Source organism: Antedon mediterranea, chromosome 4 (assembly GCF_964355755.1).
Source record: "Antedon mediterranea chromosome 4, ecAntMedi1.1, whole genome shotgun sequence".
Lineage (NCBI taxonomy): Eukaryota > Metazoa > Echinodermata > Crinoidea > Comatulida > Antedonidae > Antedon > Antedon mediterranea.
In genome coordinates this window covers 11,546,879-11,572,809 of record NC_092673.1, presented here as the reverse complement: position 1 = coordinate 11,572,809, position 25,931 = coordinate 11,546,879, and the positions used below count along the sequence as shown (strand labels likewise).

The 25,931-nt window shown below is 34.3% G+C and overlaps 2 protein-coding genes across 3 annotated transcripts in view; one reads left to right on the top strand and one right to left on the bottom strand.

Annotated features, from left to right (window-relative positions):
* LOC140046649 (proteasome subunit beta type-7-like) overlaps positions 1-22,087 on the bottom strand; it is a 29,785-nt gene extending 7,698 nt beyond the window's left edge. Inside the window, exons 1-4 of the mRNA XM_072091352.1 lie at positions 21,926-22,087; positions 13,788-13,869; positions 3,336-3,574; positions 697-871 (exon numbers count right to left, since the gene is read on the bottom strand). Coding sequence (XP_071947453.1) covers positions 697-871; positions 3,336-3,574; positions 13,788-13,869; positions 21,926-21,990 — 561 coding nt within the window. The 5' untranslated portion in view covers positions 21,991-22,087. The remainder of the gene's footprint in view (positions 1-696; positions 872-3,335; positions 3,575-13,787; positions 13,870-21,925) is intronic.
* A 13-nt stretch (positions 22,088-22,100) lies between these two features.
* LOC140046640 (DENN domain-containing protein 1B-like) overlaps positions 22,101-25,931 on the top strand; it is a 79,273-nt gene continuing 75,442 nt past the window's right edge. For both annotated transcript variants that reach the window (XM_072091335.1, XM_072091334.1), the window contains exon 1: positions 22,101-22,360. In XM_072091335.1, coding sequence (XP_071947436.1) covers positions 22,344-22,360 — 17 coding nt within the window. In that variant the 5' untranslated portion in view covers positions 22,101-22,343. The remainder of the gene's footprint in view (positions 22,361-25,931) is intronic.

The following is a 25,931-nucleotide window of genomic DNA, read 5'->3' as shown; positions in this document are numbered from 1 at the left end:
TATTGAAATCGACTTTGTGATCTAAGGATAAAGAATTGAGCTTGTGAATGAATTTAGAATCACCAATTATGTTGTTATAAGGGAAATAAAGTATCAATACAATTATAACAGTTTTTAATGATAGAACAAGAAAGATGAGCAATATTGTCACTCGCGATACATTTGGTATGCATCCTCTACACACGTGTTACACAAAGAACATTCCATTATGGATTGTCAGTGCGAGTGGTGAGGTGAAGGAAACAATCAACCATCCGGTGTAGGTGTCTCTCAAAAAAGGGGGAAAAATTAATAACAAAAAAAGGTATAATTAAGCATCATAGGAAGAATCAAGTTATCAATGCAAAAAATAAATGCGCAGATTTGCACATTTGAGGGTGCCATGTTTGCACAAATGTGGTTGTTTGCACATTTGAGGGTGCCATGTTTGCACAAATGTGGTTGTTTGCACATTTGAGGGCAACATGTTTGCACAAATGTGGTTGTTTGCACATTTGAGGGTGCCATGTTTGCACAAATGTGGTTGTTTGCACATTTGAGGGCAACATGTTTGCACAAATGTGGTTGTTTGCACAAACGTGACTTTTGCACATTTCATAGCTCAACAACCCTTCAATTGATCTTGTATGATCATAGGGTATATATTATTTCTGTCAAATCAAGGTATCTGAATGAGCAATCATTAATGTAACTAACCTCCATATCAACCTGATATCGATCTTCAAATACGGACATAGCAGCTAATGATCCTGATCCCATAGTAACAAATGGTAATTTATTAGTTGAACCATGTGGATAAATACTATATAGATGTGGTCCATCAATATCAACACCGCCTAAAACCAATGCTGCACCTATATACCCTTGGTATCTACAAAGTTATTTAAGAAATGAAAAAAATGTAATATTATAACTATATACTCTATAATTATCAGTACTTGGCCGGAAATGACACTTCATAGCACTAGCAAACAGCAAAACGATCGTAGGGTACTTGATTGGAATGCAAATGTATTATATTATACAATCAAAAAATGCTGTTGCTGTTTGGAATGCTGGCATAACGAACAAACAGATTGATCAATTGGAAGCAATACAAAGGAGGGTACTTAGAATAATTCTTGGTATAAATTATATAAGCTATTATTTATAAGAAAATGCTCTCGGTGTATGTAATTTAGAAACCCTCGCTACTAGAAGAAAAAACCTATTTGTGGAAAAACCTATTATTATGTATTTTATCTAATGCCATTTTAATATAAGATATGTCTTTTAATGTGATAACTTTTTTATATGTGCAATATTTTGTAAAATTTTACACAATTTAGCCTTTGGCTACAAATGTAAATTTTCGTTTTATTGAATGAATAAACAATACACCTTTATGTGTTGATTTAGGGTGTCTAGAAAACTCAGATCTCAGATATCTGAGTTTTCTAGATCTAGAAAACTCAGATATCAATATCTGGGTTTTCTAGTTCCAAAATGGAACTAGAAAACTCATCCAAAAAAAAAAATCATCATTTGATTGGTTGGTAGGTCATTTGGATCATTCCATTATTAATCAGAAGGTAGGTCATTTGAAATAGGCCTACTAGAGTATTATTTATTATTATTGAAACTGGTTACTGTGTACATTTTCTTACTACTAGTTACCGTTAAAATGTAGGCTTAAAAATTAAGTATGTACGAGTTGGTGTGGGTACGAGTTGACCACTTCTAGCCTAGTACCCGGGCCAGGCCTACTCTTCGCGATACATCGCGAAAGCGCCCACACGTTGAGCCGTAAAATTTGCTTAGCTAGGCTCGGCCTAAATGCTAAGCCTACATTCTAAAAGGTGTATACTGTATTTATTTATGATTTAACATAGGCCGCTACTACAAGTTACAATAATATTATTAGTAAGAAAACGTATAATACTGTAGTATTTCAAACAAGCTACCCCCTGATAATAATGGAACGATCCATTTGATCTGGGTTTTCTAGTTCCATTTTGGAACTAGAAAACTCAGATATTGATATCTGAGTTTTCTAGATCTAGAAAAGTAAGATATCTGAGTTTTCTAGATCTAGAAAAGTCAGATATCTGAGTTTTCTAGATCTAGAAAACTCAGATATATCTGAGATCTGAGTTTTCTAGACACCCGTTGATTTACTGTGAAAGGGCCCGCATACAATAATAACAGCCCCAAGACTTTAAGTTGGCAAGGGAAAAATTATATTCTTCCCCGCTTTAGCAGAGATCAATGGATCTTAGGCTCTGCCTACACTATCAAACTAGTTTGACACAAAAAATGTGATGTGCCCAAATATGGTAGTGATATACCCAAATATGGTAGTGATATGACATCATCATGTCCATATGGGCACATTTTTTTGTCGCATAAAGTTTGATAGTGTAGATAGAGCTTTATTGTTGCAGTATGTACTGTCAAAGGTCAGAAAGTAGATTTCTGGGCATAACATGAGGTCAGGTCACTGAAATACAAGTGCAAGTCGGCCATTTTAAAAAAACAAATAATATTTTTGCCAAGAGCCATACTCAAATTACCCTAAAAAAATGTGTTGCCAACTTTGAGAATGACCTGCCGCTTGCATCGATTTAGAGGACTTTTTCCGGTTTTGTTTTGTAAATTTTAGTGTTAGGTTTTTATATTTTCATTAATTTTATTTTTGCATAACATATAGCTAGGGAGGCTAGGCTTAGGTTAGCAAGAGGTTAGGCCTTGGTGAAATTTATATTTTTAGAACTGCTGAAAGGTCATCAATTTTTTGCCGACCTTTTTTCTTAAAATTGGGGCTGATATATTCAAATCTATCTGCACAAAAGTGGTTACTGCATAGTAATACATGGAAAAATCTTTTTTCAAATTGTAGTCAGTTGTGTATGGCTCGGTGGTCTGTGCGTGTGTCTATAGCATTCAAGGTACCGAGATCGAAATAAGAATATTTTTCTATACAGTATATATATTTATATATTGTTCAATTTTATTTCTTAGTGTATAGATTATACACATGATTTATAATGAAATCTCTTACTTATGTCTTTATTATTATGTAACAAGGGTGGTTTATGACATTATACACAATAATCTTATCTTTCATATTAAATTCTGACATCATCAATAAATCTTTTAAAAATGGAATGCAATGGAACAAATCATTTTATTTGGTGAAAGATGGAAATTTGTCATCTATTTATACTCTGTGATATTTAGGTTAAGTGGATTAACTTAATAGAATAGAATCTACCAAAGACATGGATGCAAATTTATACTCAAGCATGAGATTATACTTGGTCGGTATGATACTAAGTATAAAAGAAAATGTTTACCTGAAAAGATACTGTTTTAGCATTCTATTGGCAGTAACCACTCTACCTTCCCTACCACTTGCCAATCTATGCAGCTCCAATTTGGAGGATATCATCTTAGTCGTTTCTTCTGTGTCTGCAGCTGTACCAGCACCACAGCAGTATATGTTTGGTGCAATGTAATGAATTTTGGAACAGTTCTTGTCTGCAACAACAGTGTCTTCTGTTGCCCTTGTGTCAGCTCCAAGAATGATTCCATCCTAATAATATAGTTACAAAGGAAAACAAGTTTGTAACTATGGGCCTAGTTCTGTTGAGCAGAACGGTTTTTTCTTACCAGCAGAAATGGTTCTTCACAAAAAAGAACCGATCTTAAAAACGATTTCAAAACCCCAATTAATGCCGGTCTCAATCGCAAAAAAAACGTTCTAAAACCGGTTTCTGTAGAGCAATTTTTAGCTGCAACATAATCACGGTCTCAATTTGACCCTAAATACTGAACTCTGCTGCACCGGGACGATTGCGGTCAACTCGCAGTCAAAACCCACGCGATAGCAAATAGCCTAGTCATTTTTATTTCTCTAGATAGTGATTATTTTACTAAAAAATATGAACTGATGCCATTAAAAGGTTTGTAATTAATATGTGGGGGGAAGAAAGACTCACATGTTTATAAGAAATTTGTAAAGCGTGTGAAAGCTAGACAAGTTCAACTTGACAATATTGGTGCAACGTACCTATACTTTAACCAAGGACCACAATAGCATTTCAGGCAATAATGACATGATTACCTGCCCCTATGACGAAATGGATGCAATTCTTGGGGATCGCGCAATGCGAAAAAAAGTAAACATGACCTCGATCGAATCGCGTTTCCGCCTAACGAACTGCATTGTGGTATATAATGACGTCATTCAAACGAACGCATATGGACAGAACCGGTTTTATTGAAGTGAAAATTGAGATGCAACGCGATCTTTATTTATAAACAACTGCCAAAACCGGTTTTCAAAAAAACCCCAAAAATTATTTTTTTAAATTTTTCAATAGAAACAGGCCCTGTAACGCCAAATGAAGTGAAATTGCCAAATTATGTTCGCGTGGTCTGTAATGCACAAGGCTAGGTCACTTAATTTGGCAGCACGTTCTGACGAGTTAATAATATTATTAAAATGCTGATACTGATAGTGATATTATTTATTTCAAAATAAACACATAGTGCAAATTGTAACACCAGAATATTTCTAAACCTAATAATCTTTCCTCAGAATTAAAAATCAAACTATTTAAAGTTATGAATGTACGTAAAACTCCAGTTTAATGTTACAAAAACGAATGCACTTCCGAGGAAAAATATATAATATATATATAAAAAACTTGACATGCATAATGGGATGACTAGAACTACCTTTTAGCAGCTGGAAAAAAGACTATTCGTCCTATAGTTACATTAACCTTTGACACTATAGAACGAATAGTCTTTTATATGCGGTGTCCAAATATGTTCATACTCCAAGATATTTGACATTATAATTGTGTAGTTGTGTTCGAATAAGTTTGTATTTTGTTTTTTATGTTTTGCCCTACTCTCACGTAACTTGTACTTTATAATAAGTTCATTGAGAACGCTTGCAAACATAAATTTGAACCGAACTAGCTTGTGCTGATGGCTAGTTGTTAGATATTCGAACCCAAGTAATTTTTAAAATCTGACCAACTGCCTGACGCGCAAACTTACGTATAGCGTTCCCATTGAACTGAGCTAGTGAGGGTGCTAGGCTGGTTGTCTTGGAGAAATATCATGGCGGCCTTCATGTATGCAGCGTGGTTGTGCCTTGCCCTTTAGTTTCAAGTTTGTTAAAGATATTATTTAGAAATTGTAGATTCGTAAAGGTTTTCTATTGAGCCACAAAACTTCGGTGAGCTTTGGAGTTATAATTATATTATCTTGTTATTGAATGTTAATGTTATTAGTTAAATTTTGTAAGCCTAGCTATTATAGTCCTAAATTAAAGCCTAGCCTATGACGGCGTGTTACTGTTGCTTACAGTACTGTGTTTCGCTAGTGCAGAGATTAGGGCCTAGTTGAGACGGGTCCATTTGATTATTGTATGTTGTTTGAATAATAATACTGTATAAGGAAATTGCTATACTTAGTGTATATTGTATTGATAAAGGACTTAGAATTGTTAATTAGTTGATGTTGCTAAAGCACGGGTGCTGCCCAAATGTTCATTGATTGATGTTTAATTATTGTTTTCTCATATTTAGTGAATCCCTCTCGAAACGAAGTGACAGCGATATTGTATGCATGTTAAGAGCAAGATAATCAGGATTAAAGTTATATTTTTTTTCTCTTAACCAAGTTTGTCCTGTTTGTTTGTATCATACTTGCAATTGATTCCGTTGGTGGCGCTCTATAGTTTTTAGAAATTACGAACTCTACATCACGTCTGCAGTAATCACATTTATTTCAATTATTCCCCTATTTTTATGAATTACATTTTTTTGTCTGTTTTTAATTATATGGTTTTAATCATTATTTTGAGATTTACGCCTCATGCACCATTTTAAAATGTAGTTCGCACAATTACCATGCACAATACGTTTGTAATCTATGTTTTATCGATTTCAATGTAGATTTAGCTATAATTTAATACCAAAATCCATAATATTTTTCCATAAACGGTGATTCAAAATTGACTTTTCGTTACGAAAAACCTATTTATAGTAGGTATCCTAATGAAGCAGATCTTCGCGATTTGAACACGTTCGTAAAATTTCAGAAAGTTTTAAAAAGTGACATGTCTTTTAAGTTAAAAATATACTATTTCTTATGTAGCCATGTGAATAAAATTTATATGTCTAGAAAGATCTTGTTTAAGAGTTCATTTAAATATATTTTTAATCTATGTTTGTTAAATATTTTAATAGAAAACGCGAGTTAAAAAGGAGGTACAAAAGCCGGCGAGCCGAAATCCGCGCGCTAAAAATAACTTCGGAAAACACCTACCCATTTTCAAAACACGATCGCTTGGCGGCCATAATAGGTGGTGGAGTAATTTTTGTTGCATGTTTTCAGGCTTTAAATACTCTTTATTTTGATATGTAAATTGGTTATTATTATTATTATTATGTACATCCGCCTCAAATGTAAAGTTTTATAAAGTTTTGAGTCTTTCTCATTATCAAAATCTGGCTAATTTAGTATTGAATTGAAGCTAATTTATATTTCTGTTTGATAAACTACATTGTTTTATTTGTCTTTGCGTGGTTGTCGCGCGACCAAGGCCAACAAGACCAACCACTTAAAAAAATAATCCCTATCGAAAATAAAAGTGTTTACCATTTTCCTTGCAGGGGGTTCAGTTCTCAGCTTATTACTAAATTACGGTCGCCCAGGCAATTTGCAGGGCATGCATGTATTAGCACGTTAAATTATGATTGGATATCCTGCAGTGGACTGTTTCATTTTCGAAACGTCAATTTTACCGATTTATAAAAGTATTTAATAAGTGGAGTATTTATCAAGCTACTATAAAAAGCAAGTACGTTAGGAATAAATGTACTGAAGGAATTTAAGAAGCTTTAAAGGGGGGTTCCGGGTTTAAAATGAATAGTAAAAAATGTAAAATATATTTGTTTGTCTCTTGAACGGTAAAAGTTTCAATTTATATAAGCGCCCAGTGAAGCAGAACGAAGGCTGTGAAATGAGGCCAGATTACAAGTGCAGCTACGGCAAAATCACACTGTGGTTACAGAATAGGAAATTCGTGAAATGGTCAATCTTCCGACGACTCGTTATCATTAACCATATCAATTACTTTTGTAAAATTATACTTATCTGATGTAATTTTAGTTGGTCTTCCCATTTATAAAGTCAATTTTCTATGAAAATAGGTATCCCAATGAAAGCGCACAGAGGGGTATCACTTTTGAAATATTGACGAAATTCGAAAAAGTAGTATGACTTTGATGTTAAATAAATCGTATTCAATCTTAATTAATACTTAAAAAATTTATATTGTTTGAAAGTACTTGTTTTAATCTATGTATAAGTGTGTTTATAATTGAAATTAATGAATTAGTTGCCGAGAAAATGCGATTTTAAAACGGTTCTAAAATCCCGTCGAGCCGATTTCCGCGCGTTGAAAACCTCATCGGGAAATCCCCATCAGTTTTCAAAACACGATCGCACGATTACCATTGGAGCTAGCGGATTAATTTTTGTTGTATGTTATCAGGCTTTAAATAAGCTTTAATTTGATACGAAAATCGTCTTCTATAAATAGGTTTTTCGTAACGAAAAGTCAATTTTTGTGACAAAAATCCAATTTTGATTCACCGTTTATGGAAAAATATTATGGATTTTGGTATTAAATTATAGCTAAATCTACATTGAAATCGATAAAACATAGTTTACAAACGTATTGTGCATGGTAATTGTGCGAACTACATTTTAAAATGGTGCATGAGGCGTAAATCCCGTTCAAAAATTTTAAAGATCCAACCATTATAATCCGGTGAATATTGTAGTGAGTAAAATATTGTACTCTAAAATACGCGCGTGTTTGTTGTGGCGTTTTCTGTTAAATACATTAATGCACCCTATCAGCGAATGGTACGTTCCATATTTTGAACACGTTGATTAGTTTTCCTCGCTCGAGTTCGACCGGCTCGACGCGAGATGTGTGACAGCAGCGATGTCGGAGATTGACATGTCCTTTTCCGTCGTAGAATATCTGGTTTTACACATTAATTTAACAACTTAAAATTGATGTAATGTGTGGAAGATTTATTATGCAAGTATACAATGCAAATGCGTTAGGTTAAAATGTACCGAGGAAATGTATTAAGCTAATTTACCAACGTTACATTTGACTCTGTATACGGCGGCCGAAAGTCATTAACTGCGACCGAAATACTTTAACGGGAGCGACTACTGATCGCGAGTAAGCCGTGACTTGGCCTAAACTTTAGCTCCGTATTTCAATTTAATAACGTAATAATACGAAAAGAAAACAATTTTTATAATGTTATATATACTATTCAGGTAAACAATTAATTGTTTTACTTAACATTGATTAGTTTAAATGAGTTTATTTTGACCCATATTGTGCGTTTGCCTTAAAGAGCATATCTTATTCTTACTTAGCAGCCCGGCTTAGATTTGGTGTCATAATCATATGGGCCTAAAATCTTGTTTTACGTATTCAAAAGTTATATATAATAGTATTTATGATTGAAATTATAAATATAAAGTATATTAAAATATTCTAATAATTATACTTACCGAAAATTAGTGTAAAAGAAAGTAAACAGTACACACCGTTTTTAACATACTTTTTCATTTTTTTTTTTTATAATTTTAAATTTCACCATTAAAAAAATTTTTTTTTTTCATATACACATCTAAAATATATTTATTAATGAAATATACACTACATTCTAACAAGTACAAAAAAAATTTCATGAATTAGTACAGTAGTTCAAAAGTTACAGATCATTGAAAAATTGCAGTTTTTTCATTTTTTAGGGAATTCCAGCAAAAATGGGCGTTAAATGCTTTCCTACCACTTTGCGGACCAATAATTTAAAAAATAGGTTTCGTTGAGGCTCCAAAAAAAATAGAGTTGTACAACTCTGTGATATCTATAGGTTTAACAAAATTCAAAACTTTTAACTAATTATCGTAAAAGTTATAACCTTTTAAAAATGCTTCCAATTTCAACTGCAAAAAACACCATTTTTAGGCAAAAAATCGTATATTTTTTTACCACTTTAAATAACCATAACTTTAGAACGGGTAATCGGATTTCAATCATTTAAATTGCAAAATGCTAATTACATTAAGTTCTTTATGGTTAACTGAAAGAAAATGTAAAAAAATTAATTTGAATTTTTTCATTGGGATACCTAATGAAAATCCATCAAAACAGTGAAAAATTAGATAAGTTTGCACTTTACGTTTGCCGATTTTCGCACTGACTTAGGGAAAGCCTTCAAAATCAATGAAGCGTAACGTATACATTCCTGCTGAGCGAGGAGAGCGAGACGACGATACACGTGCTCTCTCTGCCCATGCCTGGCATCGTCACGTGATAAGCAGATACAGTATACAATACCAAACTGGTCGGGTCGAGTATACCCCATCTATAATCACAACATGAACGATGTACAGTATTTGATTGAAGGTCGACTCAACCTACCGGAATGGTATAGATAATATCTGCTCGAATGAGAGAGTTGGAATATTTGTAAACATAAGTACAGTATTGCTAATTTTAACAAGTGTAGCCTAAGTAAAAGGCCTGGTAGTATCAATTCGCATAGGGTCTACTACACTAGCTAGCTCAATTTTTAACTGGGCCGGATCGGCTAGGCTAGGCTAGGTCTCCTTCCTACTACCGGTCTACTTGCTTGATGCAGTATCCGCTTTTTTGGAGAGTAAACTAGGCCTACTTATTAGACGATCGGGACACCATACGTGCGGACGGCGATCGGACCTTGTTTTGCCTCAATATTTACAGCCGATTTTTGTAGAACGTTTTAGGTTTAGATTGTTTAGGAGTTTGGTTGATAGGATGGGTTTGGAATCCACTGAGTTTTGTTATTTATGGGCCAATCGTTTAGTAATAGGCTAGCTAGGCCCATGAATGATGGCCCCAATGTTTTAACGTAGCCATCGTGGCATGGAATCCCTAGTCAGAAATGGCTCTCACCCCGGCATGAATAAAATGATTTAGGCTAGGCCTAGCCTAGTACGTGAAGCCGATATACGATCTGTACTATTAATTCGAGGTATAAAAATAGTATAATTTATGACTCCGTAATCTGTACTAAATTTTGTATTTCATTAGGCCTAAATGTCAAATAAATATATGCTACTACTGTTACAGTATTATTACACTTTAGGCCTAGCTTAGCAAATCTACAAAAAATGTATTTCACAATGATCGGGTGGTCGTCGTTTGACAGGAGAGAGAACACAACGTACAAGCTTGACGTCGCGAGTTTGGAATCCACTGATGACGTGATTTTGTGAATATCTCATGAATATTAATGAGCTTCCCTAAGCTGCTGAAAAACAGATTTTCCATGAATTTACCCTAAAATGTATATGAAATTTAATTTTTTTATTTTCTCGTTATTACTTCTTCATTCTGACATGTCTATATTGTTATAATATTTTTTATTTAATAAATAAACGATATTTAAAAGCAATTTTAAACCCAGAATCCCCCTTTAAATTTGCGATGCAGTGGCCGTAATCCATTCTATGTAGGCGGCCGAAATGCGCTTTGAAAAGAGTTGCCGTTATATGTATACGCTGTATCTTGGCCTAAACTTGATTCTGTATTTCAATTTAAAGTGCACCTTACTTAAACTACTCTGAGTGATAGAACGGAGAAAATGATACCAAAAAACAGTTTGTTTGTAGGCCCTACAACTATTCATACACAGGGTTTCAACCACGGTAAAATTCAAGCCAATGACATTATGTAGTAGAATATAAATTATAGTTATTTTCCGAGTTTCGATTTCTAAAGCTTTTTTTAATATAAACTTCAAAACACGGACGGACGCCGACCCCTCTCTCTCTCTCAGCTCTGCACATGTATTGTGGACTATACCATTTCTTTGAGGTCGGTAAAAACGCGTTCGTTAATTTAGTGTACGACGTTGTTAAACAAGATTAAATAGCAATAGATCGCGTCAGGCTTAGGCCTAGCCTTGCCTTGTAGACACTACGACCACTAAGGCCTAGCCAAGGCTTAGATAGATGCCCCAAAACCCAAAATCTGAATTCCACAAAAACGGGCGCTTCTTTATTTAGGCCTAATCCCTAATCAAATAATGTAGATAAATTATTAGCCTAGACCTTACTACTTGTTGCTCGATATAATGTTCGTGTTCTTTTGCGCGAGAGTTTTTTAGCGTATTCGCGAATTCTGGATTTTTTGTTTCACAACTGTGCGGCAAGCATGTAGTGCATGGCCGGCAAGAACAGAGACACGTGTTTATGGGTTAACTGAAGTTCAGCAACCTGAAGTTATCCCAGGGACGTGTAATCATTGTACCATGCTCGGCGATCATAAACGAACGAACTTGCCCGGTCTCACTGAACCATGCGCATGTTTTTTTTATTTTTTTTAATAGTTCGTAGAGTACAAAAATGTAAAACTAGTAACATAATATAATTAAAGCAGGGTGACAAAACATTCAGCAATTAAAAGAGATTTTGTTTGGGTCTATGTAGTTATACATTTTTAATTACTGCGTACTTGTTTGTATTTTTAATCTGTGCAAAATAAAACGCTTGAATGGTCGCTATGTGAACTTTAAACTTGTACACTGTGCTGTGTAGCACGTTGTTCGCCATGACTCACAAGCTGTAACAATGAATACCAGGGCAGGGTAGGCCTGGTATTGTGTTACAAATAAAGTAACGTACGTAACCACGGAAACATTTGCTGTAGTCTTTTGTCTTATCTATATGAGGCTAGCTTGTCTGTTATTAACGATGTGCTAGGTAAAATGTTTTAGTACGAATTTTAGTTAGGCCTAGGCCTAAGAAATATCGTAACGATTAATAAATAATAGTGGTGGTCGGCAGCCTGTAAATCCTGGTCGGAAATGTTGAGTGCTGGTCGGGGCCGACCAGCGCCGACCAGCGTGGTGACATCCCTGAACAAACAACAAAAAAGTTACTTACACGGCACCGATAGGCCTATAAAAACAAGTTATCACTATCGAAAAATGTATTACATTTTATAAATCATAAATCTTACATTAATGTTTCGCCAAAATCCACATAGTAAACCCACCAGGCCTAGTTAACCAGGCCTAAAGTTGGTCCGGATCCGTTTTACGACTAGGCCTAGGCTAGCCTAGCTAAAAACTGATGATAATATCCATACCATTTCTAAACAAGTTTGTTGCGTGAAACTCGGCCACTTACAGTGAAACACCAAAACAATTAGGGTATAATACAATAATAAAATGAATGACTTCATATTGAAAATGATTCCATTATTTTTTATTCAGATAGCAAACAAACATGCCAATCCACAAAAACCTTTGTAATGCTTCGGCGGCATAGCTAGCGCGCGACCGATACACAATGTGCCAAGCAATTGCTCTACACGCTACTGTGATGCGCGGTGTATGTTATTTCGACAGGTACCATTTTGACAGTCGTTCGTAACCAGATTAGTTACTTTCAAATAGTAAAATATTGACGGTCCAGACCGAACATAGTGTCCATACTTATATACCAATAATTAACCTATCTACCGGATTTCGTAAAAAAAAAAACGCGAAACACGAAGATCTTCGTGTTTGGCAGTCAAGCGTTGTTAAGTGTTAACAATGTTCATAATCGGATCGTAGTACTACAGTAAAACAAAAAAAAAAACACCGCCACAACAACCTCGTGCGATATACGATCTATTGTTCTTTGCTGCTGCAGATCATTAATTATGAGGGTGTTTAAAAAATGTGATAACTATTAAAAACGTCTCAACCACTGTGTAATCAAAGCGATTATTTAGTTAAAACTTGGATCTCTCCAAAATTGATAATCTTGCATTAAATCATTAAGCATGTTTTAAAATGATTTATCTTGGAGGACGGCCATTTTTAGTGTTAATCTGTGAGTTATAATACAATGTATTGTAAATCTTTATAAATATAGGATTTTTGTCTCTTTCGTCATAGCTTATTACATTTAATAGAACGAATCTTGCTTATTCGTATACATTTCCCCTGAGAGTTTAATTTGTCTAGGTCTATCAATTATCTTCGTCATCATGTCTAAAAATTTGAATAACGTGGGTCACTTATTTTCATCTTTACAGTAAATTTCAATCTGTTATAGCTCGTCAGAATAAAAAGTTATAATCATGATCAAAACGTTTTCTGGAAGCTATTGGATTGTATACGAATTCATGTGAACATTTTGCCAATCAGATGTTGTGATGTCATCAAATGGCCAGTTGAATTTAAAAAAAGTCGGATTTTCATCATTTACGTCATAGTTCATCACATTTAAAAGAGCGTGCATATATATTCTACGTATTCGAATCCCTTCAACATGTTAATATGTGTTTGCTCAGATTATTTTCTTGAAATTTAAAAAATTGGAATAAAAGGCGGGTCCCGTAATTTATACCTATGCTACACGGTACATAATATGTATACAGAATTTAGTGTACACTGTATAAAATAAGAGAGCATACACTAACATAATGGCATAATCTTTTTTATTGTGCGCAATATTCTAACGTATGATGTGCACATGGTTCGTCGGATAACTAAATTGTCAAAGTGACGAGTTCAGATCTAGTTAATTTTTTATGTTCTCTATCTGTCAAATTAATGAGAGTTACAAAATCTTGAACATTATTTTTGTTGTACATTTAGTAAAAATTGGTACATTTAGTAAAAATTGCTACATTTACAGTATTTTACCTTAAACACAACACCAGCAATTGTTGTGCCTGTTTTGGTAGCCTTTGGCGGTTTCGCCCCTTGCTTTTCCAAGAAGATATTTCTAAAGAAAAAAAAATAATATTAACAAGCAAGTTAAAGTAAACAAATTTTTCGTCCAAACCTGTCGCAATTTCTTATATAATTTCCTCAGAAAATCCCTGTTTAATGCACTTATTTAAAAACCCAGCAATGAGAAAAAGCTAAGTGCACATTAAATCAACTTTGCTAGCAGTTGAAATCCCAAATCAACCAGTAGCTCCAAGTTCATCATCTCTGATTTTGCTAACAATTGATTGATAGTTACATTGATGGGTTGAATGAAAATTCACAATTACGGCTGTATAAAAATGTGCCAAATATTTTTGGTTGAGAATCCCTCTTTTAATATTTTAGCATTTTAATGTTGGTGTCTAGAAAAATTTAGATCTCAGATATCTGGGTTTTCTAGATCTAGAAAACTCAGATTCAGATTATCAAATGGATCGTTCCATCATTAATCAGAGGGTAGCTTGTTTGAAATACTACAGTATTATACGTTTTCTTACTAATAATAATTATTGTTTGTTTGTTTGTTTTATTGGTTTTTCAACACATTTTAAAATAAAAAAAAAATTACAAAATACGAAAAAGATAGAAACATAGCTTAAAAATTACAATAAACATAAAAACATCACAAATGTGCAGATGGAGGTCAAAATAAGTTATGGAAAACTTTAAGTCATGACCACCAGTTAAAAAGGGTTTACCAGAAAGGATAAAAAATGTAAAAAAAATTAAGTAAAAAAAGTAAATAAATAAATAAAGTAGGTAATAGCAGTCCGGCTTACAATAAAAATACAGTAGCTAAGTGCTAAGACAATTGTACTAGTATTACTAAGATGAAAACAATTAAGCGAAGAAGAAAGGAAACAAGAACAAGAACAGGAGATTTAACTGCCATTATGCTGACTTTTTTAGGTTAGATTTGAACAAAGGTAGATTAGGTAGAGATTTTAATGAAGTACTTAATAAATTCCATAGTTTAGGACTATTATAAGGGAGCGTGCCCAAATGTTTTTACTCCGTTAATAGACTTTTAAATGCGTTAATAATATGCAAAACGTTAATGAGTTGGGCGGTCTGTACTCAGCAGAGCGTATCAGGGTTAATACTGTACAATGAAATTGAATTTACTATCTAACGCGTACAACGGAAGAACAACGTCCATTGTTTTCGTCCGTTAAACGCCGACCTAACAGATCGTTTTTATATTCGTTAAACGCTCATTTAACGGACCCTTGTACTAGGTATCCCAATGAAAAAATTCAGATTAATTTTTTTACATTTTCTTTCAGTTAACCATAAAGAACTTAATGTAATTAGCATTTTGCAATTTAAATGATTGAAATCCGATTACCCGTTCTAAAGTTATGGTTATTTAAAGTGGTAAAAAAATATACGATTTTTTGCCTAAAAATGGTGTTTTTTGCAGTTGAAATTGGAAGCATTTTTAAAAGGTTATAACTTTTACAATAATTAGTTAAAAGTTTTGAATTTTGTTAAACCTATAGATATCACAGAGTTGTACAACTCTATTTTTTTTGGAGCCTCAACGAAACCTATTTTTTAAATTATTGGTCCGCAAAGTGGTAGGAAAGCATTTAACGCCCATTTTTGCTGGAATTCCCTAAAAAATGAAAAAACTGCAATTTTTCAATGATCTGTAACTTTTGAACTACTGTACTAATTCATTTAATTTTTTTTGTACTTGTTAGAATGTAGTGTATATTTCATTAATAAATATATTTTAGATGTGTATATGAAAAAAAAAAATTTTTTTAATGGTGAAATTTAAAATTATAAAAAAAAAAATGAAAAAGTATGTTAAAAACGGTGTGTACTGTTTCCTTTCTTTTACACTAATTTTCGGTAAGTATAATTATTAGAATATTTTAATATACTTTATATTTATAATTTCAATCATAAATACTATTATATATAACTTTTGAATACGTAAAACAAGATTTTAGGCCCATATGATTATGACACCAAATCTAAGCTAAGTAAGATATGCTCTTTTAAGGCAAACGCACAATATGGGTAAAAAAAAACTCATTTAAAATAATCAATGTTAATTAAAACAATTAATTTTTTACCTGAATAGTATATATAACATTATAAAAATTGTTTTCTTTTCGTATTATTACGTTATTAAATTGAAATACGGAGCTAAAGTTTAGGCCAAGTCACGGCTTACTCGCGATCAGTAGTCGCTCCCGTTAAAGTATTTCGGTCGCAGTTAATGACTTTCGGCCGCCGTATACAGAGTCAAATGTAACGTTGGTAAATTAGCTTAATAAATTTCCTCGGTACATTTTAACCTAACGCATTTGCATTGTATACTTGCATAATAAATCTTCCGCACATTACATCAATTTTAAGTTGTTAAATTAATGTGTAAAACCAGATATTCTACGACGGAAAAGGACATGTCAATCTCCGACATCGCTGCTGTCACACATCTCGCGTCGAGCCGGTCGAACTCGAGCGAGGAAAACTAAACAACGTGTTCAAAATATGGAACGTACCATTCGCAGATAGGGTGCATTAATGTATTTAACGGAAAACGCCACAACAAACACGCGCGTATTTTAGAGTACAATATTTTACTCACTACAATATTCACCGGATTATAATGGTTGGATCTTTAAAATTTTGAACGGGATTTACGCCTCATGCACCATTTTAAAATGTAGTTCGCACAATTACCATGCACAATACGTTTGTAAACTATGTTTTATCGATTTCAATGTAGATTTAGCTATAATTTAATACCAAAATCCATAATATATTTCCATAAACGGTGAATCAAAATTGGATTTTTGTCACAAAAATTGACTTTTCGTTACGAAAAACCTATTTATAGAAGACGATTTTCGTATCAAATTAAAGCTTATTTAAAGCCTGATAACATACAACAAAAATTAATCCGCTAGCTCCAATGGTAATCGTGCGATCGTGTTTTGAAAACTGATGGGGATTTTCCGATGAGGTTTTCAACGCGCGGAAATCGGCTCGACGGGATTTTAGAACCGTTTTAAAATCGCATTTTCTCGGCAACTAATTCATTAATTTTAATTATAAACACACTTATACATAGATTAAAACAAGTACTTTCAAACAATATAAATTTTGTAAGTATTAATTAAGATTGAATACGATTTATTTAACATCAAAGTCATACTACTTTTTCGAATTTCGTCAATATTTCAAAAGTGATACCCCTCTGTGCGCTTTCATTGGGATACCTACTTGTACTGACAATATCACACCACACATTACAGAGTTCAATACAATAATATCTAATAATAATATGAAGATCGACGGCAATTGCTGTAGAAAGGGCCTTGAAACTGCAGATGGTGTTGTGGTAAACCGTCATTTCGACGGCAAAAAAAATGCTGTTAAAACAACCTTACCCAACATTAATTTATCAGCATCTACAATTCCACAATTTTTGTTGAACATTTTCAACTTATAGAACATTCCTATAATATACTAATTTTTTGTTTAGCATGCTTGACGTTAATTCCTTTTTTATTTTTTACCCCGTACACTTGACCGAAAAAAAAAAAAAAAATGGCGAAATTGTAAACACGGATAAAACCCCGACTGTCGTATCGATAGTATCAGCATGTATAGCCTTTATGGACGATGGTATGGACCAAACAATATAGAAACCGGTCGCCGTCTATCTAGAGCTAAAACATTTACTGACTGTAGCTGCCGCGCGAGTAGAAGGGTGTCCAAAAACAGAGGAGGAAACTTTGGGCGATATGACGTCACGTTATTAGCAAGCACATGGTTTTTTATCACCGCGAAGCGATGTACAACACGCACCACAGTGTTTTTGGCCAGCCTCCGTGATGCTGCTGCAAGGGTGTCATGTTTATTACAAAATACTAAAAAAACTGTGTACATTAACAATTATTGTATTACGTAAATCAATCATTACTTTAACTATCGCTGACCTCGAGTGTGTCCAAAAACAGAGGATGAAACTTTGGGCGATATGACGTCACGTTATTAGCAAGCACATGGTTTTTTATCACCGCGATGCGATGTACACACGCACCACGGTGTTTTTGGCAGCCTCCGTGATGCTGCTGCAAGGGTGTCATGTTTATTACAAAATACAAAAAAAAATGTGTACATTAACAATTATTGTATCTATTTAGGCCTAAATGGTGTAATAGGCAAAACACAAATACAGTATATAAAATAAATATATAAAAACAATGTGCAATTGCCTTCTTGCAGTAGGGAGGCGTCGCAAAAAAGGAAATTCCCCTACTTGCTCTCAACCAAGCGCGAATTTACTATTCAGTGCGTTGTTCCGTTAAACGCCGAGTTAACAGACGATACAGTAGATGACAGTATATAGAGTATGCATCATTCGAATACCCATCATTCCCGGAGTTTACTGAGTTTTTGTGTCCGTTAAACGCCGAGCTAACGGACGATAGTATTAAAATGACAGCATAATATAGAGTATAGCATCATTCCACAGGTTATATTACTGAGTTTTTGTGTCCGTTAAACGCCGAGCTAACGGACGATAGTAATAAATGACAGATAGAGTATAGCATCATTCCACAATTTACTGAGTTTTTGTGTCCGTTAAACGCCGAGCTAACGGACGATAGTATTAAATGACAGATAGAGTATAGCATCATTCCACAATTTACTGAGTTTTTGTGTCCGTTAAACGCCGAGTTTACGGACGATAGTATTGAATGACAGCTGCATATAGAGTATACCATCATTCCACAGTATACTGGGTTTTTGAGTCCGTTAAACGCTGAGCTAATGGACGATAGTATTGAATGACAGTATTATATAGCATCATATTCCACAGTTTTACTGAGTTTTTGAGTCCGTTAAATGCCGAGTTTACGGACGATAATATTAAATGACAGTAGGCCTATTACTGTATATAGAGTGTAGTATCATTCTACAGTTTACTGAGTTTTTGTGTCCGTTAAACGCCGACAGCATATAGAGTATAGCATCATTCCACAGTATACTCATGGAGCTATACAATTTTATAGCTCCATGGTATACTGTATTGAGTTTTTGTGTCCGTTAAACGCCGATCTAACGGCGGACGATAGTATTGAATTACAATAGAGTAGCATCATTCCACAATTTACTGAGTTTTTGTGTCCGTTAAACGCCGAGCTAACGGACGATAGTATTGAATGACAGCATATAGAGTATAGCATCATTCCACAGGTTACTGAGTTTTTGTGTCCGTTAAACGCCGATCTAACGGACGATAGTATTGAATTACAGTAGAGTAGCATCATTCCACAATGTACTGAGTTTTTGTGTCCGTTAAACGCCGATCTAACGGACGATAGTATTGAATGACAGCATACAGAGTATTATTCCACAGTACTGAGGTTTTATGTCATATATACAAATAACAATAAATCTGGGGAAAAGGCAGAATCCCAGAAAGATACAGGATCTTTGATTGCTTATGCAGATTGCAATCAGCACATTTTTTTCCGTGAGAAGAATTCCTGGCGTTAAATAAAGTGTACCTTTTCGAAATCCATGTTCTTCACAGTCTGAACTGATACAGTAAATCATTTTTAAAAATATTGTCTAAAGTGCAAATCTATATTTGATTGTTTAATCAATGAAATGTTATGGATAAGAGTTGAAACCGTCACAAAATGGCTCAGTCAAAGCAAAATTATTTAACAATTTTAATGAGAGGAGGAGCTTATCTTTCTAGGCTTTCTTTGTTATTAATTGTTTATAGTATGCAATCTAAACAATAGCTACGCGATTGTCTGGCGGTGTACTTTTAACGAATCGTTCATGGCCTAGCTCTCTGTAGTGTGGTATTCGCGTCAATATCATGTTACATTTTTTTTTTCAGGTGAAAGTCGGCTATTAGAAATTTAGACACGTGTCGTCCGACGTACCAGGCTAAAAAATACCATGAATCGGATCGTAAATAGTATGCTTAGACCTATATATTTTTATTTTACCGTGTAGGCCTAGGCCTATATATATTTTTATTTTACGGTAGGCCTAGGATACAGTATTATACATGATTATTTTAATAAATATAATTATATACGTTGTTTCAACGCGTTGTAACAACAATGACCGGATTTCACGCAACATACCATAACAAGGACTGTTAATAACATGTTGGAATCATCGTTACGCAACACTGAACAGCATGTCCGGCCTCCCGTTAATTACGCGTTAAACAATGGAGTGATAACAACAGCATAGTAGCTAGTAAAGGGAGGGCTTGATATGCCTCACTGAACAAAAATTATTTAAAAAATGGACTAAACGGATATTTTTTATGGTATATGGGTTGTTACTATGAAATATTCGAATCATAAAGGCCTAATATCGGGATAAAATTGTTTTTTTAGCAGTTAAAATTAATATTTTTCTTAGTAACAAGCACATGGTATGTGGAACTATATTATCTTGGTGTAGGAATAAAAAACATTTTGAGGTCATAAGAGGCTCAACTACAAAAATAAGGTTGAAATGGTAGGTCATTGAGCCTTCCGAGGGTTTTGTAGTAAACAAAAGCTATACGCGCTAGGCGATAACGATCTTTTAACCACTATATTCACATTTTTGGTTGAATGAAATGGAAATAAAAAATACTTGATCTTATAGAATAATAGGTAAATAAATATATACTCAAAATGATATATTTATAATTAATTTATTTTTAGAACAATTACCTAATAAAAAGTGTTTACCAAAGTAAAAAAACACCGCGTCAATGACATTGCGCGCATAGTAACGTGCGCGCTGTTTAATCGTGGTAATGAAAATGGAGTCAGCTCTCGGTATCCCTAAGGCTAATAATACTTAAAAACGCAGAGAATTCTCATCCCTGCTTTGTTTGTAACGGGACGGCTTTGCAATGCGGCGACTAGCATCCGGTCTAGAGCCTACCTATCTAGGCTATATATAGGCCCCTAGTACTGGCCTACTAGGCTAGTAGAGGGGCTAGTCTAGAGGGCTAGGCTAGGCCTACTACTGTACTACAAACACCTAAGCTAGGCCGGCGCTAGTTCCGTTTCGCACCTGTCGTTTATTTCGACTCAAAATTGGTTACGTAACTTTATCGTGAGTACCTCACCTTAGAATTAGGCCTCAAAAATACTTTTACGAAGGAGATCACACAAAAAGTAAAAAATAAATCCTTTAAATTGATGAATTTACAGACGTGTTTCTCGCACATCGGTTCGTGAATTTCGCATACTCCATCTTCAATGTTGTTGTTTCTATGGAGCGCCAAAAGAGCAATCATAATAGAGGGCTATATTTAATGCTTATTGGTGAAAATTACGTTCAATTTTATCATATTTTGTCAATGTCAATGCAACAAAAATATTACTGTTGATACTGTACATGGTTTTTGCAGGGGCTTTTAGGAATGAAAATCGACAAATTCATCATCATATTACATGTACTGTAGGGGTATGCCTTAATCTAAATAATATGCCTCTTAGTCTTACTCTTAGGCCTAGGGTTGGTTGCTATTTATTTGAAAACAGCAAATTATTAGCAGTAAAATGTTACAGCATTTTTATTGACAAAATATATTAAAATTAAACGTGTATTTCAATAATAAATGCATTAAAAGAAGACGCATTCCATTGAGGTTTTAACCATCTATTGTTGTTGCTCTTTTGGCACTCCATAGAAACGAAAATATTGAACTTCGAGTATGCTAAATTCGCGGCGAACGGTATGCGAGAAACATGTCTGTAAAACTAAAATCATCAATTTAAGGATTTATTTGTTACTTTTTATGTGATTCTTCTTCATAAAAGTACTTATGAGGCCCAATTTTAAGGTGTGGTATTCACAATAAGTTGCTTAACAATTTGGAGTCAAAAGGAAGTCGAAATAAAAACAGGTGCGAAACGGAACTAGCGCCGCTAGGCCTACTACTACTACTAGGCTAGACCTAGCCTACTACACCAGACTTCTAGGCCTACTACTACTACTAGCTAGCCAAGGCCTAGCCTAGGCTTAATGTCTCAGTTATAATAATATACAATTTCATCAAAATTAACCTCTTGCAATTTTCAAACACAAATCCTCCAGAATGTGGTGGAGTTACAAGCGATACAGTTGCCATGATGATCCGGTCGATGGTGATATGGCCTGGATGGTCGGATGGTCGGTTGGTGGTGGTGGTGGTGTGTGTGGACCGTGGTTGCAGGTGGTGATATAATTTTTGCTCTATCATCTGCTGCTGTATACAAACTACGGAACAGTGCTCATAAAAGTGAATTGAAATCGTGCCGATCCATTAAAATATCTTGCTGTTGCTATTAAAATGTTGATTAATTTAAACATAGAGGGCAGTAACTATACAAATGCAAAATGATAACTTTGCGGAAGTTGGTACGGTGGAAAGGCTTGACGTTTAAAAAGGAATTAGGCCTAGCCTAGGTACACAAAAAGGCCTACAAAGGCACATATTTCATTATGGGGTCACGTTTGAAGTAAGTAAATATAGGCCTAGCTAGGCCTTTAGGCCTATCTCTTATTCAATTATGTAGTTAATTTTTCTGCACAACAATTACAATTACATTAAATCATGACGTTAACTTGACAAGTGTGTTTTGCTCGCATCTCATCCGTTGTGAAGTTAAGTGTGTGTCACGTCTGTAGTTACCCTATCTATGCTATGTCTAGGCCTAGCCTGGTGTGTAAGTGTAGGTTGTCAGGCGATCGGGACCACGCAAAGAAAATGTGATCACAACACAATAATCTTCAGCGTTTGGGTCCGACCGTCTCATGTGTTGGCCTGTCACGACAAATATGATCCGGGGCCAAAATTGGTGCGGCCGGACCAGTTTTGGCTCTACTCTAATTAGTTGGCCAAAAGTAGTCTGCCATTGGCATTGGATTTCCAAAATCGGTCCGGGATTTTCTTTTGTCAATTTTATTAAAATTCTAGGCCTACGACTTGTTTTAAGTGGTTTTTGTCTAGAAAAAATATCCAATACTATAGTGAGTATTAGTTACAAGTTTAGATATCTCATTCAATAAATGCTCAAAATTAACATATTTTGCACAAAAACAAGACCTTGTCCAACAAGGGATTTCGTCCAAATTTCAGACTGTCCCACGTTCACGTGAATGTGTATGGGACGCCTATATTGCCTTTTTACACAATTCTTACACAATTCTTACACAGTGATATTATGAGCGCAATGAGCAACGTTTACGTTTGTTTAACAATATAGAAGATATATTTAGTGTCAATTATAGAAATAAGAAAGGAAAATTGTTTTTCCTGATTTTAAAACTATAGTAAATATACATAGATGGAAAAAATAAACAAAAAGGGTTAAAATATATATGGTTGCACAATTAATGAATCATAGGTCAAAGTTATACTGTATTACTATTAGCGTTATAAAATATATATTGTTCTTAATTTATTAGTAGGCTTAGAATGTACTGTGTAGTGTGTTATTTTTTATCAATATAGTGTGACGTCACAACGATAGAGGGCTCTGCATGGTTGCTAGCCAACCAAAAAATGCGTTCAGCGCTACTATGTTGATAAACAGTAAAGATCTGTATTTCTATCAAATTATGTATCTTAGCTTGGTTTTTTAAAACTTTTTTTAAGATGTATTGTTCCCCTGAAAAAAAATGTTTTAATTTTTATTTTTTTTTAATATGCCATGTCACATAATAATAGTTATTAACTTCGTCAAAAAATTGGATCAAAAAAAAAATTTGGTGATCGTCTCATGTGTTAGGAACCATGATATTCCTGATCGTTTCATTTGATAGGCCCGCAGGGCCTGATAGTTTTGTGTTTAATATGGTTAAATCGATCACGTTTTATTTTGTTTCCGATAAAAATCAACATCTGGTATTCGGTAAGGAGCGTCGCTGATACGCTTTGGCGGTTGTATGGTTCTGGTCAATATTTGTTACGTATAAAGGATGAAATGAACGTTTATTTAGGCCTAATGTATATAATGTTTGTTTTCAATTTATTTTACAGGTTGCAAGATGTTTGTGAATATGTGCTCTTTGAAAATCATTGTAAAAAATGTTGTTTTGGAAAAAAAAATCAGAAATTAATAGTTAAAATAGTTTATAATTAGTAATAGAGTATTTATTACCAATGAGATATTCTTTCTATGTCCACAATACAAGTGGACTAGAGTACGTGTTTTAGGGTTGGCCTTATAAACTAATATGTTGAGGAATAAATCTACTGTAGCGTATTGACACTATATATACTGTAATAATAAAAAGGTGGGCGATTTACCCACAAAAGTGTACATGCAGAGACAGAGACCATAATACATCATATCATCATATCAAACTGATTTTAAGTTTGGTGGGCAACTATTGACACTTTGATGTTTACACGCTACATTTATATTGTAGCGGTGAGTGGCCAAGCGGTTAAGACAGTGGAACCATAATACCTTGCCATATTATCATCGGCAAGGGTTCGAGTCTCACTCTCTCCATGGTTCTGGTGGTAAAATGAGTCTTCTCGGATAAGGACTATAAACCGTAAGTCCAGTGTACACATCTGGCTCATGTGCACTTTAAAGAACTTAGTACATCTTTTGAGACAAGTAGGGGGTTACTCCGCTGTACTACAGTAGTATACACACAGCCAATATCACTCATCAAGAGGGCCCCTTGATTGTCAGCATACGCTGTTTAGGTTCACCCTCTATTAATAAGGTGTAATAAAAAAATATATAATAAGGGGAATCCCCGTATTGTGACACGGTCAACAAAATCACATGCTGAAGAATACTCATCTCATACCAAATTAATCCAACCATTAACATTTGTTTTTAAATGATTACATTTAAACAATGTTAACATTTTGAATTTGGGCCCGATCGTCTTACAATGGGCCCGATCGTCCATGGTCCCGGTCGTCCATGGTCCCGGGCGTCTGTTCCCCGTAGGCCAAGGCCCCTAGTACGGTGAACAGGCGATCGGGCCAAGGACGATTGGGGCCATTATAGAGACGATCAGGCCCATTATTTTCTTATGTTTGACCAGATCGTTTTAGGCGTTGGGCCTAATAGTCTTAATTGTTGGGCCCGATAGTAATATAAACAGCATTTACGCTACCGCTTTTCCTTAACATTGAAACTAAGTCCCGACCAAATATGACGTCATAGCAATAGTAGGTCGAACGCCTGTGTTATAGAGTCGCGGATTGGCTAATTTAATTTTTTTAAATAGCATTTCGTAGCGCCTGGATTCCAGAAAATTGACCAATCAGATCGATAGAAAATTTGGATTCACAACACCTAGCTGACTATAAAAAATGTCTAGGGAAACCTCGCTTGTTGTTAGGGGAAGCGCTGAAATGGAAATTTTAGCATAGTAAGTTAAATTTATCATTATATCTTATTTATTTGAATAAAACATATTTTGTTGAATAGCCAGCTAACTTCATCATTTATCTAGGATCATATTGATATATAAAACATGATATTAATTAACAGTATATAAATAGCTTTATTACTAGCACCCGTCTACGCCCTTATTCAGCAAAACAGACTCAACGCAATAAAATGATTGTGCAACGCTTTGTGTTGGAGAGGTGCACACAGACAGGCACGGGTAACCTTCTTTTCACGGCATGTGGAATAAGAATGCTCTCTAGAGTTGTTAGACCTAGTATAGCCTAGCCTAAACCTGATAGATATGGTACGGTACCCTAACTATTCAAGTTTTTCTGTTTCCTAGCCGGCTTACTTGTACAATATTATTTTATAATATATAGGCCTAAGCCTAATTAATTGCTTTTCTAGACTAATGTAAGAATTTAATTTGTATCTTCTTCTCAATAATATTATAATAACATTTTTGTCTTTACATTTTTCAGATTGCTTCACGGACATCGACTACAATATACATGGTTCGACAGCCACGGATTTATTATTATAATAGGCATAAATAAATTATTGGAGTTACAAATAAATATATTCAAATATACTGTATTACATAAATCATTTAATCAGTTGTACTGTATTTTATAAGCTGGCAAATGTGCAACAAATGAATACA